The sequence below is a fragment of the Stegodyphus dumicola genome, chromosome 2, assembly GCF_044657685.1.
Source record: "Stegodyphus dumicola isolate Sdum_Otavi_A_Nest chromosome 2, ASM4465768v1".
Lineage (NCBI taxonomy): Eukaryota > Metazoa > Arthropoda > Arachnida > Araneae > Eresidae > Stegodyphus > Stegodyphus dumicola.
This window is the reverse complement of record NC_140769.1, coordinates 17794291-17807484: the sequence shown is the minus strand read 5'-3', so window position 1 is coordinate 17807484 and position 13194 is coordinate 17794291. Positions and strand designations below refer to the sequence as shown.

The 13194-nt window shown below is 32.4% G+C and overlaps 2 protein-coding genes across 4 annotated transcripts in view; one reads left to right on the top strand and one right to left on the bottom strand.

The window, feature by feature from the left end:
- The window catches only part of LOC118204833 (p21-activated protein kinase-interacting protein 1-like), a 51416-nt gene that overhangs the window by 20046 nt on the left and 18176 nt on the right, over positions 1-13194 (bottom strand). The window lies entirely within an intron of this gene.
- On the top strand, positions 8327-9063 carry LOC146998365 (uncharacterized). Its single transcript, XM_085810370.1, has 2 exons — positions 8327-8586; positions 8654-9063. The coding sequence occupies exons 1-2, from the start codon at positions 8481-8483 to the stop codon at positions 8977-8979; spliced, it is 432 nt and encodes a 143-aa protein (XP_085666496.1). The 5' UTR covers positions 8327-8480; the 3' UTR covers positions 8980-9063.

The window sequence follows — 13194 nt, the reverse complement described above, 5'->3', positions numbered from 1 at the left end:
ATCACTACACTTTGTATAGAACAAGAATAACAGGGATTACTCTTAAATCTTAATAGTGAAGTTTCATATAAAGTACGAAGTTAGATGTCCAGAAATAATGAGATTTAAACGCAGAGCAATGGATGAATATCATACTGCTCAATGAACTCCATCTCCCACCCAGAGAGAATTATACTGAAAAAGATACAGTACTTAATCAGAGATAATAAAAAGAAATCGACCAGATCATCACTGAAATTATTTTATTCAAACCAAAGTAACAAATACTGAGATCACTGCTGTAGTTTTCTTGGCACCTACCATATCTCCTGGCATTAGATAAGACATAAGTACCTTGATCAATTATTAAAAAAGATACAAAAAAGTATGAAATATTAATATTTTAAAACAGCCATAGGGATATGCATGGGCTATATTAATTTCTATAATATGCAATTTAAAAAAAAAATCCTTTAATAAATCATCAGCCTTCTTAATTATTCAAATCATTCTTTAGGATTCCTATGTAGAAATCTAATAACATGCCAGTGCTAATGTCATTTATTTTTAAGTGCTTTGTATGAGAGTTATTTGATTATGGCAAAGCACTTGAGGATCCCTCCTCTTAAACACGTATAACCTGTTTAAGTTGAGGGATGCCTTCATGAAGGACTTCCTAAGAGAAACTGGCTCGTTTACACGTTACACGTGGGGAAAACTATGAAAATGGCCATGCATCCAACCCATTCCTTGGGATTCAAACACTGGACCGAACTATCAGTATTCAGCGACTTTACAGTTCAGCTGCTGGCGTGCCTCACTCCGCATGGGGTTTGGTTTATTTTAATTATGGAAAAGCATGTGAGCACAATCTGCCTGAGAGGAGGGATGCCTTCGTGGAGGACTTTTTATGGGAAATTGGCTCATATACACATCACACATAGGGAAAACCATGAAAATGCCATGCAGTTTGCCTATTCACCTGGAATTGAACCCAGGTTGGAACTAGCAGAGTTCAGTAGCTTTACGGCTCAACTGCTCCCCTATAGAGGAGGGGAGTTCCTATTAAGACACACAGTGATAAAAAATTCCATTTAATAGTGCTGTAGTCATGCATAATAAGTTTAGATAAAATTAGTTATTTAATCATGCAATTTTTAAGGCATTTGCTACACTCACATTGTGGAATATATAGTACAGACACTGATGGCACTTCTACTATATGCATACAAAACAGACCAATGATTCTTTTTATGGCAACAAAAAACTTTAAACAATGAACATTTGTTTGATTCTAGGTTTTCAGCAGTAACATTCAAGGCAAAATATCCTAGCAACCTCTAACAGGGAAATATCTTACAGTATTATAATATATGCATTAATGTTGCCAGGTCATGAAGTAGTTGAATTTTTTTAAGTACCTAAGCATAGAAGTTTCATTTTAGGAAATCTGTTTTGTTAGACTATTTCACCTCTTCGCCAAAGCCCCAGAAGAACGTCAGTTCCAGGAGGAGTTCTACCAGCATTTCTATGCAGCAGTTAAAAATCTTTTATCAGATAAGAGCATTTTTAATTTGATTTATTAATGCAACCTTAATATTAGCAATAATTTCTTTGAAACAAACTTATTCTGCATCCTTAAAATATATATTTTTGAGGATACATATTTATCATACGACTTTCATATGCTCAAGAGTACAAACAGATCTTTTGATATTAAAAGTTATACCAAACACACTTATGCAACATAATTACCACTGATTATTTCATTTTGTTTTTGTATACTTCTTTCAATTCTGGAAAGTGATCAGAGTATTACTGAAAACCAGTTTGTATGAAGGTCTAGTCGTAACAAAGGAACATGGCGCTTCTTTGACCAACACAATTTCATTAAAAACTGATAATTCAATATACACGAAGAAAATCAGATATTATAAGCCATTTCAATAATTAAGAAGTCCTCTGCAGAGCTACTAAAAATTTGAAAAGTTACATAATAAACCCAGATATGAGTAATGAAAAAAATCCAAACTCTATAACAAATGCTCAGTCTGTTACAATTGTCTCGAACTTAATTCAGTATATCTCTGACCTGTTAAAAAATTTCTAAAATGAAAAATGTTGTAGCTTTACATCTGCCAATGAAACACAGTTCTTGGACTGCATTTATTTTATATAATTTTTTCAATTAACACACAAATTATAATTCTGCGAGTATACTTCAATGTTCTACCTTTTTTTAAATGAAATATGAAGTACAGTCAAAAGTCGTTAATTCGACACCCATAATCCGGACCTCAAAGCTAAAAACTTTCTGCGCATGTGCCGCGTTGACACATGCGCATAGGCGTTTACGCGTGAACGTAAGACCTTTACGCGCACGCGCATATGCGTGTGCGCAAGTGCAGAATACGTTTTCACGTGTGCGTTTAATGTATAACGGACGGTGCAAGCTAAAATTATATAATTATCTATTTCAGTTAATGTTGATGACTGCGTTGTTCCTTAATCTTCGAATTGGATGCGGCTTATTATTTTTTGCAGACTGTAAGGGCAATTTTATAAAAGTAAACTTGAACTTTCGATTATGTCAATTTCCGATTCTGGAGCTCCCAAAGGATCTACAAAACGAAAGTATGTCTCGATGTCTGTCAAACAAAAAGTGGAATTGCTGCAAAAAATGGATAAAGACATGAAGAAAGTGACAGAGAGGTTAGTGAAAACGAAAAAATTTCGATTGACAAGTTAGTCGGTATTCTCGGCACAGCAATTACGGGACTTGTAACTGAACAAGAAATTATGTCTGTTTATAGAATTAAAGAGAAAGTATTATCACATAAAACGAAACAACTTACATTGAAAGAAATGTTTAATAAAGTAAACAAATAAATATTAAGCTTCTTTTTTTGTAAATTTTGATACCCTTTAGTTCATAATTGTTCTTTATTTCATAAATTATGGTTTCATATTTTTAATCTTAGAATTTGTGCATGCCATCTTACGAGATTTAAACTGATTATCTATAATCCGGAAAAATCGATAATCCGGAATCGCCGAAGTCCCGACGAGTCTGGATTAACGACTTTTGACTATATCTGTACATGTGCTCCCATCAGTGGATTTTATTCAATAGTGATTAAGCTTATCATATAAATTCAAAACTGAAAAGGATAAGGGTTGATTATTTATTAGATTAGGATATTTGAATATGACAATCTGCACAATGGCTTCAAGCCTAAGGGAAAGGATAAATTCATGAAGGACCTTTCTCAGAGAAACTGGCTCGCATTCACATTACACTCAGGGAAGCTACACGAAAACCAAATATGCCGCTAGCCTGCTAGCAGCAGTTAAACTAGGTTCGAACTCAGTATTTAATTATAATCTTAACCATTTAGCCACTGGTGGCAATGTTGTTTTAACAGCATTATGGACCTTTGGGCAAACCAGTAGGCTTAAGAGCTCTGTGCCAGCTGCTCACAGAAATGAAATATAAATGGATTGACATGTGGCACCTGGCCAAGTGCCCAGCAAGCCCATACGCTATGATAGCCCTAACTGGTAGGGCAGATTATTTATTAGGACACAACAATTAACAATGACAATCTTGACATATTATTTCCAAATGTACTTTGCAGCATTATGAACCTATGAATTCATCTTATTTTAATGATTTGAATGTATGGAATAAATGTAAAATTTATCATTTTCTTGCAGCACCTGATGTCTTGTTCCATGAATAATTATGCATTTAAAAGAAATTAAACCCATATTAAGTTCAATAAGCTTAAAAACTGAACTACTGATCTCTTTATAATTAATATAATAAATCTATACACAAATATAAGACAGCATTGACAGCTAAGGAAGGATACAAAATAGAGGCATAGCTAAGGTTTTCAGCGCTCGGGGACACTTTAAGGTTTTGTGCCCCTTTCTGTGTTCAAAGAAAGGAAAACATTTCATTCTGAAATGTATATCATCAATTTGGTGCTCCCTGGATGCTGCACCTTGGGATGGATGTCCCCTCTTGCCCCACCCTAGCTATGCCACCAATGCAAAAGGAAAAATTTTAGTTAACACTGCAATTTCAATGCAAGGCTGATAAAATAAATGAGTTATTTTAAACATTCGATTAACAAGTTTTTAATAATATTGTTTAAATATTCTTAAATTTTAAGTAAATACATAATAATCAATTAGAATTATTAATTTGATATACAGAGGCTGTTTGTACATTTTGTAGGCAATTTTCATTGTGCTCACAAAAATATTTTACCAAAAATTTTAGTTTTAAATGTTCTATTTGATAATCCTTATTCTTCACTATCTTTTTACACTGAAATTAAAAAAATAATGTCTTTTGTAGTATTGGAAGATGTATTTTATCCTATTTTTCTTGAACAGCATCCCAGAGTCCAAGGTTTGCATTTGGACAATCTGCTTTTTAAAAGTCCAAAATAGTAAAAATCCATGGGTGACACATCAGGAGATTTAGTAGGGATATAAATGAAGAGCCTTGATATTAATTTTTTCATGGAAATTAACAGTGGACTTTGATGTGTGGCTACCTGCTTTATGTAGATGCAGTTCTACTGATTGATGGTACTGTGGATAACATATTTGAATGTGTGTGTGTGATTATGGCAAAGCCTCAGGGGCTATCTGCCTAAGGGAAGGGATGCCTTCGTGGAGGACTTTCTAAGGGAAACTAGCTTGTATACACATTACACATGGGGAAAACCACGAAAACGCCCATGCAGCCAGCCCGTTCGCGGGATTCGAACCTCGGGCCGAACTACCAGTGTTCAGCGACTTTACCGCTTGGCCGCTAGTGGGCCTATTTCATATTTGAAAATTGGATATAAAATATGTTTTTGATAATATGCAGAGTTGACCTTAACATTTCACCCCCTCTTTATTTTTAATTTACTGTTATATAAAAAATTAACAGCAATAATAAATTCCTTTAAAAAACTTTTTTAGATTCTTTGAATCACATTTTAAGATTTTCTTCTCTTTGATGATAAGAAAGGATCTCTTTTTATTACAGTAACTTAAATACATTCAAGATTCATTTATTGTGATAACATTATTCCATAAAGAATTCTACAGCATCTTCTATGTTTGATGATATGTCGCAGAGAAAGGCATTAGATTTTTTTCGCTTTTTTAAGATTCAGATCAGCATTAATCTCTTTGTTTACAGTTGAAAATGAACATTTAATGATTTTGCAATCTTCTTTTGACTTTGTGGATTTTTCTTTAACATTAAAAGTCTTAAAGTTTGCAACATTCAAAACATTCCATTTTTTCTTTGGATATGTATTTGGAATAATTTTTCCACCTGAAGACAAACTTCAATGTTTTTACCTTTTCTTGTTGACATTATTGTATGATAACATTGAAACATTTTTAATGTGTTCCTCTTCCTTTTCTTTTTTAGATATGTCTATTTTTTTTTATGTTTCTTCTGGTTTAAATACACTGAGTTGATAGGATCTTTTTACATTTTTATTGGGAGATTCAGAGATTGTACTGGTTCTTAAAGATTGTATGATAATTAATATTGTTATTTCAACTTAACTACTACTTCACCTATTATTTTTAACTTATGTTTTTGTTATTACTTTTCTTGTTGCTGATTGGCAACGATTATTATCATTATTATGAAAAACATTCTTTGTTTTTCGTAATGTTTTGAATGCAGTGCTTTCAGCTGTTTTGATATTTTTATGTTATCAATGCTAATTTAAGGCTGCATTTTAACTGAATAAATAATTGATAATTTATAAAATTGTTGAATTCATTCATCTGGAGAACTTGTAGTTCATTTGAGCGATTTAAAAGGCATCAATAACTTTTTATTTGCAGTTGTTCTTTACACTGGTTTTATATTTCCTTTCTTTCATGTCTTTGTTGTTTTGGTTCTAAATTTATTACTTTTTTGTCTATAATGAATTAATATTTCAGTAGCATTTTGTGCAGAAATGATTTGGGATATTTTTGATGCAAAAAATTTCTATAATAATATATTTCTCTTTTATTTTATATACTCTATGTTTACGTATATAAAAGACACACATAAATTCAGATACATATTTTGCAGCAAGCATAATTAAAGGGTTCAAAGATGTGCATTTAATGTTCATACACAGTTCTAAAAGTATTAAAATGCATGCATACATACATTTTATAATATATATATATATATATACACACAATAAATAAGAGTTAAGAAATTTCAAAATTAAGATTATAAATTATTAAAGTCACATAAATACACTGCAAAATTAATTAAATTATCAAAATATAATAATTAAATTCAAAATTTGGCTCTTAACAGTCTGACAGAAGGATATACATCAAAATTAGACACCCCCAAAGAAAAAATCAGAAAAATAACATAATCAAAATAATATAAAAAGCAAATACTTAAAAATTCTTTGATTTTTTTTTTTTTTTCAAACAGTCGTTTTCTACAGGGCAATGTTTCTGAATTATATCTGGATGATTATAAATTCACTAAATAAATCAGAAATAAGTGCCAAATAAAAACACATTAAATCAGTGAAAATAATGTAAGGTCATTATTATTTTTTTAGAACTCAAATAAAAAATCAATAAAAAGTATAGAAATTAAAAAAAATTCTTTTATCTTTTTAATAATTTATCAAAATATAATCTGCTCTGATGGGACCCAAAACAAAAAAATACTACATGAAATTTAACTAGTATATAAAATAAGAATTTTTGAATTAAAAGAATTTTAGAAGATTTAAAGAAATGAAAAAGTTTTCCTAATAATGTTAGGCTTTTAGCCTGAATTGTTAAATATTTCAATACACAAAATTCTTAAAATTTGGGAAAAGAATCAAATATGTAATGAAAATTCTCTGTAATGAAAAGAAAAAAAGTGTTACAAGTACTCAGAATACATGAACATAGCATTAATCAAATTAAATGCAATAAACTAAATTAATATTTTTTCAAAATATGTAGAACCTAAGATTAACTTACAATAATTCTGTTACAATTCAATTATTTATTCAAATTAAATTAAAATTTATTCGAATTTTTATTTTTACAATTTTTTTTTTTCAAAAAATTTTGTACTCCTTAGTTGTTTGTAACTTCTATTTTCACAAACATTAGCAGTGCATATTTTTAACTTTTTACACTTTTTAACAATGACTCAAAGTTGGCAACATTTTTGTATGCTAACAAACATTTTACATTTTTGGAATTTACAACAGGGTTTTTACAATAGCTCTCACAGGTAGCAGCTTTACACTCAACTTTACATAGCATTAGAGACTTCAATTTTTACAGTAGCAGTACAAACTACTCAACTCAACTAATGTAGAAAATGCTGGTACATTTCAGAAATTCAAATATGTATACAAAAGCAATTAAAATTCCATGTTAAAACATAAGGAAATGAAATGTTTTGTTATTTTGGCACAGCTTTAGTATAGCCCACCCGGAATTTTAACTAAACAAATATCGCCAAGAGCGGCGATAATGATTTGATGTGGTAACCCATACAATTCACCAAACGCAATGTAAACAAGAGGATGAAATTACGGTTACAGCTAATATAGTAGACAGTTAGATTTATTCAATTTCAATACAAATTACCAAGATATCCATTTACTCAAAGTTAAATGCACGTGCCAATATATTCTTACGTTTCCGGCGTAGATTTCACTTAAAATTTGTCTCGCGCTGCATTGCACGGGGAAATACAACATTTTAAATCAGAATTCTACTAAAATTAATATCTAAATACAACATTTTTAATCAAATTCTACTAAAATTAATATTTAAATACACTCGAGAATAAAAAACGATAATCATCATCACAATTCGTAATACTGTTTTCGGGCTAAAAAGATATTCGAGAATAAAATACGATCTATTATGCGATTGTTTAACGTTCAGTTACCGTGGAAAATACTATTTTGGATATATTTTTTGGCTACTTTGGAGATGAGATTTTTGTATTTAGTTATGGCTTGCTCTAAACCTGCTGTTAGTGATGTTGTATTTAAGTATCAGGAGATTTTAAAGGAAAATTTAAGGTGGGAGTTTTCAAACAAGCGTAATAGTTTGGGAAAGCCAGGCATTCCAAACAGATATTTTATGTATGAATTAAGAAGAGAGTATGAACTTTTTGGAGAATTTTTGATGGATTGTGGTTTACAGAAGGATAACATTTGTTGTGAAAAATGTAAGATACCATGCGGGTTAGTTAATCAGAAAAAGTCATCGAATGGTAGTATTTGGAGATGCAAGATGTGTAGGGCTGAAAAATCAATTAGGCGAGGATCTTGGTTCGCTTGTAGTAAGCTCAATTTACAGGAAATCTTTTTCTTAACATGGGAATTAATTAAGGGTACGGGTCTAGTAATATTGAAGAGGATTTTGGCTTTTCTTCTACGACTTTAGCAGACTGGCGTCAATTCGTTAATGAACAAGTGTTAGATTATGTTGAATTGATGTCAAATAAAATTGGTGGTGTAGGCAAAGTTGTGGAAGTAGATGAATCAAAATTTGGTAAAAGGAAATACAACAAAGGGCATTCATTATGTCGAAGGTCAGTGGGTTTTTGGGGGTGTAGAGCGTGATTCGGGAAAGGTGGTTTTAATGGCTGTTCATGAGCGGAGTTAAGAAACTTTAATTGCATTAATTAAACAATGGACAGAACCAGGCACTACTATCATCTTGGATTGTTGGAAAGGTTATAATCACAATGTGTTGACTAAAGAAGGATTTAAACATTTAACCGTTAACCATTCACTGAATTTTGTTGATCCAAGTACGGGCGATCACACCAATACAATCGAAAGCACTTGGAGACACGTAAAAACACGTTTCCCAACATATAATAGGCAAAATGATGCGTCTTTCCACTTGGCTATGTTTATGTTCGAAAAAGTTGCTATGAAAAGAAAATTGATTTGTGCAATGCATTTTTTGAGATTATCAGAGATGTAGATTGGGAAAATTTTACTTATAACCTTTAGAGTGTTTTCATTGCTTAGTAGAAAAAAAGAAACATTGAAACCAAACCAATGGCAAGTGTATAAAAAGAATGGAAAAACATAAAATTAGGAAAAATAAAAAGGTTAAAAATATTCTTAAAATACGTAACAAAAAATTTCCATAAATTTGCAATATTGCAATATAAGTGTATACATAATCAACTATTATAATAGTTTTTTTATGTAGACACTTAAATTGCATCGACTGGAGTGACACGTGAAGCTGGGTCCTCGTCCCTCACTCTGGAAACTGTGCATTAAATATGATTGCACAGGCTAATGGTTTCACAAATTTAATTTTTTTTGTTTTCCCGGGGGGGGGGGATCTCGTAAATTTCTGTTTTTATTTTCTTTTTATAGAATGTTATTTATGGTTAAAATTATTGGCTCAATCCTGGAATAGGCTGCACCAGTCGATACGTTTTTTACTTGTCTTAGGCTTGGACACACCTTTTTATGACGTAATATTGTTACGCCTTTTCTTAAAAATAAGTTATACTAAGCTATAGCTTCTTATTTAAAGGGTTATTCACGCAGCATTCCTGAGTATATGAGCAATGAAGAGTTTAACAATGTCTTAATTTTTAAGTTAAAAGAGATCACTATGTACATGGGCAAAGCCAATGTAGTGCGCAATGCAGAGGTTGTGCACGTTGCCATGTTTGTGCAATTCTAAAGCAAAGTTTAAAGTTTAAAGAAATTAAACATTTAGCAGTAGTAGCAATGAAAGCTCTCTGAGTTATGTTGTGCAGACATTGAAGACAATAAAAGATTTTGAACTTAACCAATTTATTAACAATATAATAAAAAATAAAAACACATAAAATAAATGTCAACAATATTAGAGCACTAGGAAAAACATAACATAATCATTATTCATCAAATATTTTTACCTGTACTCCAAAACACTGGCATTCTATACAAACAAAAACAAAAAAAAAAAATGAAGATGTCCTAAATAGTGACTATGCAGCCTAAGAGTAAAACTGGATACCCATTCAATAAGTCCATAATCAGTGGTCAAGAAAACACCTGAAAAAATTTAAATGTGAAAACACTTAAATCGGCCTAACTCCGTTTGCACAAGGAATCGTCGCCACTCAGGTATTTTTAATTCCGCCCTCTTTGAAGAAACATGGACGCCGCCCACGGCAGTCACTCACAGGATAGCCCCCGGAACCGAAGAACTTCAATCTGGAACCATCATCTCGCATACTGGAATCAAGGCATCCTTTGGAAGGGGCTGGAAACCGCTCACTCACCAGCCGGGAAACCAGGAACTAGATGAGCCATATCCATATCCATATCCTGATCCTAGCTGATTGGTATTCGGCCCTAAAAAGGGCCTTTACCAATACATATTTATCATACCCTGATAAGGGCTCCAAATAAAAGCATATCCATCTAAAGATGGTTTTCTTGAGATTATGGCATAAGTGGCGCCATCCTTTGGCGGTTGTGGGAAAAAATTTTTGCAATGGCATAAGTGAAAGGCATAAAGTTGAAAAACAAATGATGAAATGGCATAAAGTTGGCATATTATTTGAATTGGCATAATTAGAGACTATGGCATAAATGAAGACTTGATTGTAAAGCAATAATGGCAGTTTGAATTTTATGGCATAAAGATGCGATGCGGCGTGCGTGCTTCTCTCTTGGAAGTTCGTGGCTGAATGATGTGATGGGCGGTCGGATCCTTTTATAGGAGTAGTAGCATTCGTTGCGATTGGTCAATTTTGCACTTTGGAAACGGTAATTAATCTCAACAGTAGAGTTCATAGTTCATTGGTAAATAGGTAAATCTTGATTAAATATTTATTAATATATCAAGGCATCCTTTGGAAGGGGCTGGAAACCGCTCACTCACCAGCCGGGAAACCAGGAACTAGATGAGCCAGAGCGACGCGAGATACTTATAGCAGAAGTAGGAATGACGTCATCTCACGGCAACTAATCAGCTATCGGCACGAATCGGCTTTTCAGATGACGTAAATCATGTTTCGTTTTTGCATCTCAATTAGGATGAAACAGTCCGTTTTCAATGCAAACAGTGGCAGCAAGAAAAGAAGTAGAAGTAACTACTATATTACATCAAAATAAGGACTAAACTAAATAAACATTTCAAGGAGGAGAGATGATGCAGTAAAAGGTTTAAAAATAAGCTATATTTTCCAACAAATGCCCCCCACATCATCATCTCCGACCTGAAATAAAAACCGAATGCTAGTATCTTTACAAAATTCAAAACAAGAATAAATAAATATCACAATTTCATTCAGAAAATTTTTAAGAAAATTTTTCTTTGGGAAAATCTTATCCCATTATTCAAAAAAATTTTTACCGTAGCAAGAAAGTCCAACATGTTACAAAACAATACAAAGTCATATATATGATCATATGCTCAATACATTTACCCAGGGCCCTGGTCACTCATACAACATTCTACACTATACAATTTTACATTTACCTAATATCCATCATATATGACTTATAACATATTTTCAAATAAACAAAACTCTTAATTTAAATACACACAAAAACAAATTTCATAGGAAAATTGTTCCACAAAATCTTATCAGATTATGCTTAGTCAGCGGTTTTGTCATGGGATCAGCCAGATTATCTTTACTTGGGACATACTTTAAATAAAAAATTTCCCTGTTCAATAGATCACGAATGAAAAATAGTTTCACATCTATATGTTTTGTCCTTGAGTTTTCAATGGGTGATTTTGTAAAACATATAGCAGCCATGTTATCAGCAAACAATATTGGCCTTGAAACATAGTTACTTGCAATTTTAAACTGAATGCATTCATCCAAAATGTTTTTAAACCAAACTAATTCTTTTGCTGATTCAGTCATGGAGATAAATTCAGCCTCCATAGTAGATAAACTCACTCCCCTTTCTTTAAATGTACGCCAAGATACAGGTGATTCTCCCAACAAAGCTATTTGTCCACCAATAGACACCATATCATCCCTACTTGAAGCAAAATCCGAATCTGAATATATATTGAGCTTTAGTTCCTTGCATACCAGTTTGAGTTTATACTGTCTGGTATTGGAAACGTACCCTAACAGTTTAAGTAATCCTTCCCAGTGAAACTTACCAGGATTGCTTTGGAACTGAGAAAATATATTAACAGCATAAGCTATATCCAGACAAGTACGATTGCAAAGAAACGAGAGACATCCCAAAACATTTCTATAAGGATAATTCATCATTTCAGTCGTTTCTTCTTGTGTACTGGAACCTAGTTGAGACTTCACACCTTTGAGTATTTCACACCTTTAACTATTGGAAGGGAAGTAATTTGTATTTTAAAAGACTTAAATCGATCAACTATGTCTTCTATATATAATTGCTGATGAATTAAAACACTATTTTTCTCATATTCAAACTCCACACCCAAAAGCTTTCTTGTTTTACCTAAAATTTTCAAATCAAAATGTGAACTCAGGACTTTTAATATCCTTTTGGCCTGAACTTCACTTTTCCCAAACACAACTATATCATCAACATAAACCAACAGAATGACAAAATCTTTAAAACGATAGACACAATTACACCACTCAAACTTGATAAACCCTAGGTTACATAGTGTTCTATCCAACTCGTAGTACCATAATCGGCCACTCTGATGCAAACCATACAAGGCTCTATCTAAACGACACACAAAAGTTTCTTTATCTCGCTCCACAAAACCCTGAGGTTGGGACATATAAATTTCCTCTGATAAAGGAGCGTAGAAATAGGCACTTTTTACATTGCATTGTATATTTGCCCATCCAAGGTGTGCAACTAAAAGGGAGAAAAAGAGCCTTATTACTGAAAAGTTGACTACAGGAGAGTAGGTTTCATCATAGGTAGTGTTTTTAATTTGCTGATAACCCTGAGCCACTAAACGAGCTTTAAAACGAACAATGTTTCCAAATTCGTCCCGTTTAATGTTGAAAAGACTCCACCTGCAACCTAGTGGAGTCCTGTCTTTAGGAAGTGGAACAAGATGCCATACCTTATGCTTTCGCATGTTGGCCATTTCCTTTTCCATTGCCTCTATCCATTTAAGCTTTTCTTCAGATTTCATTGCCTGGTTATAAGTGTTTGGAATTGAAACATCTAGTCAGCTATCTCTGGTATACGACGTTGAAGGAGTACCAGTTGG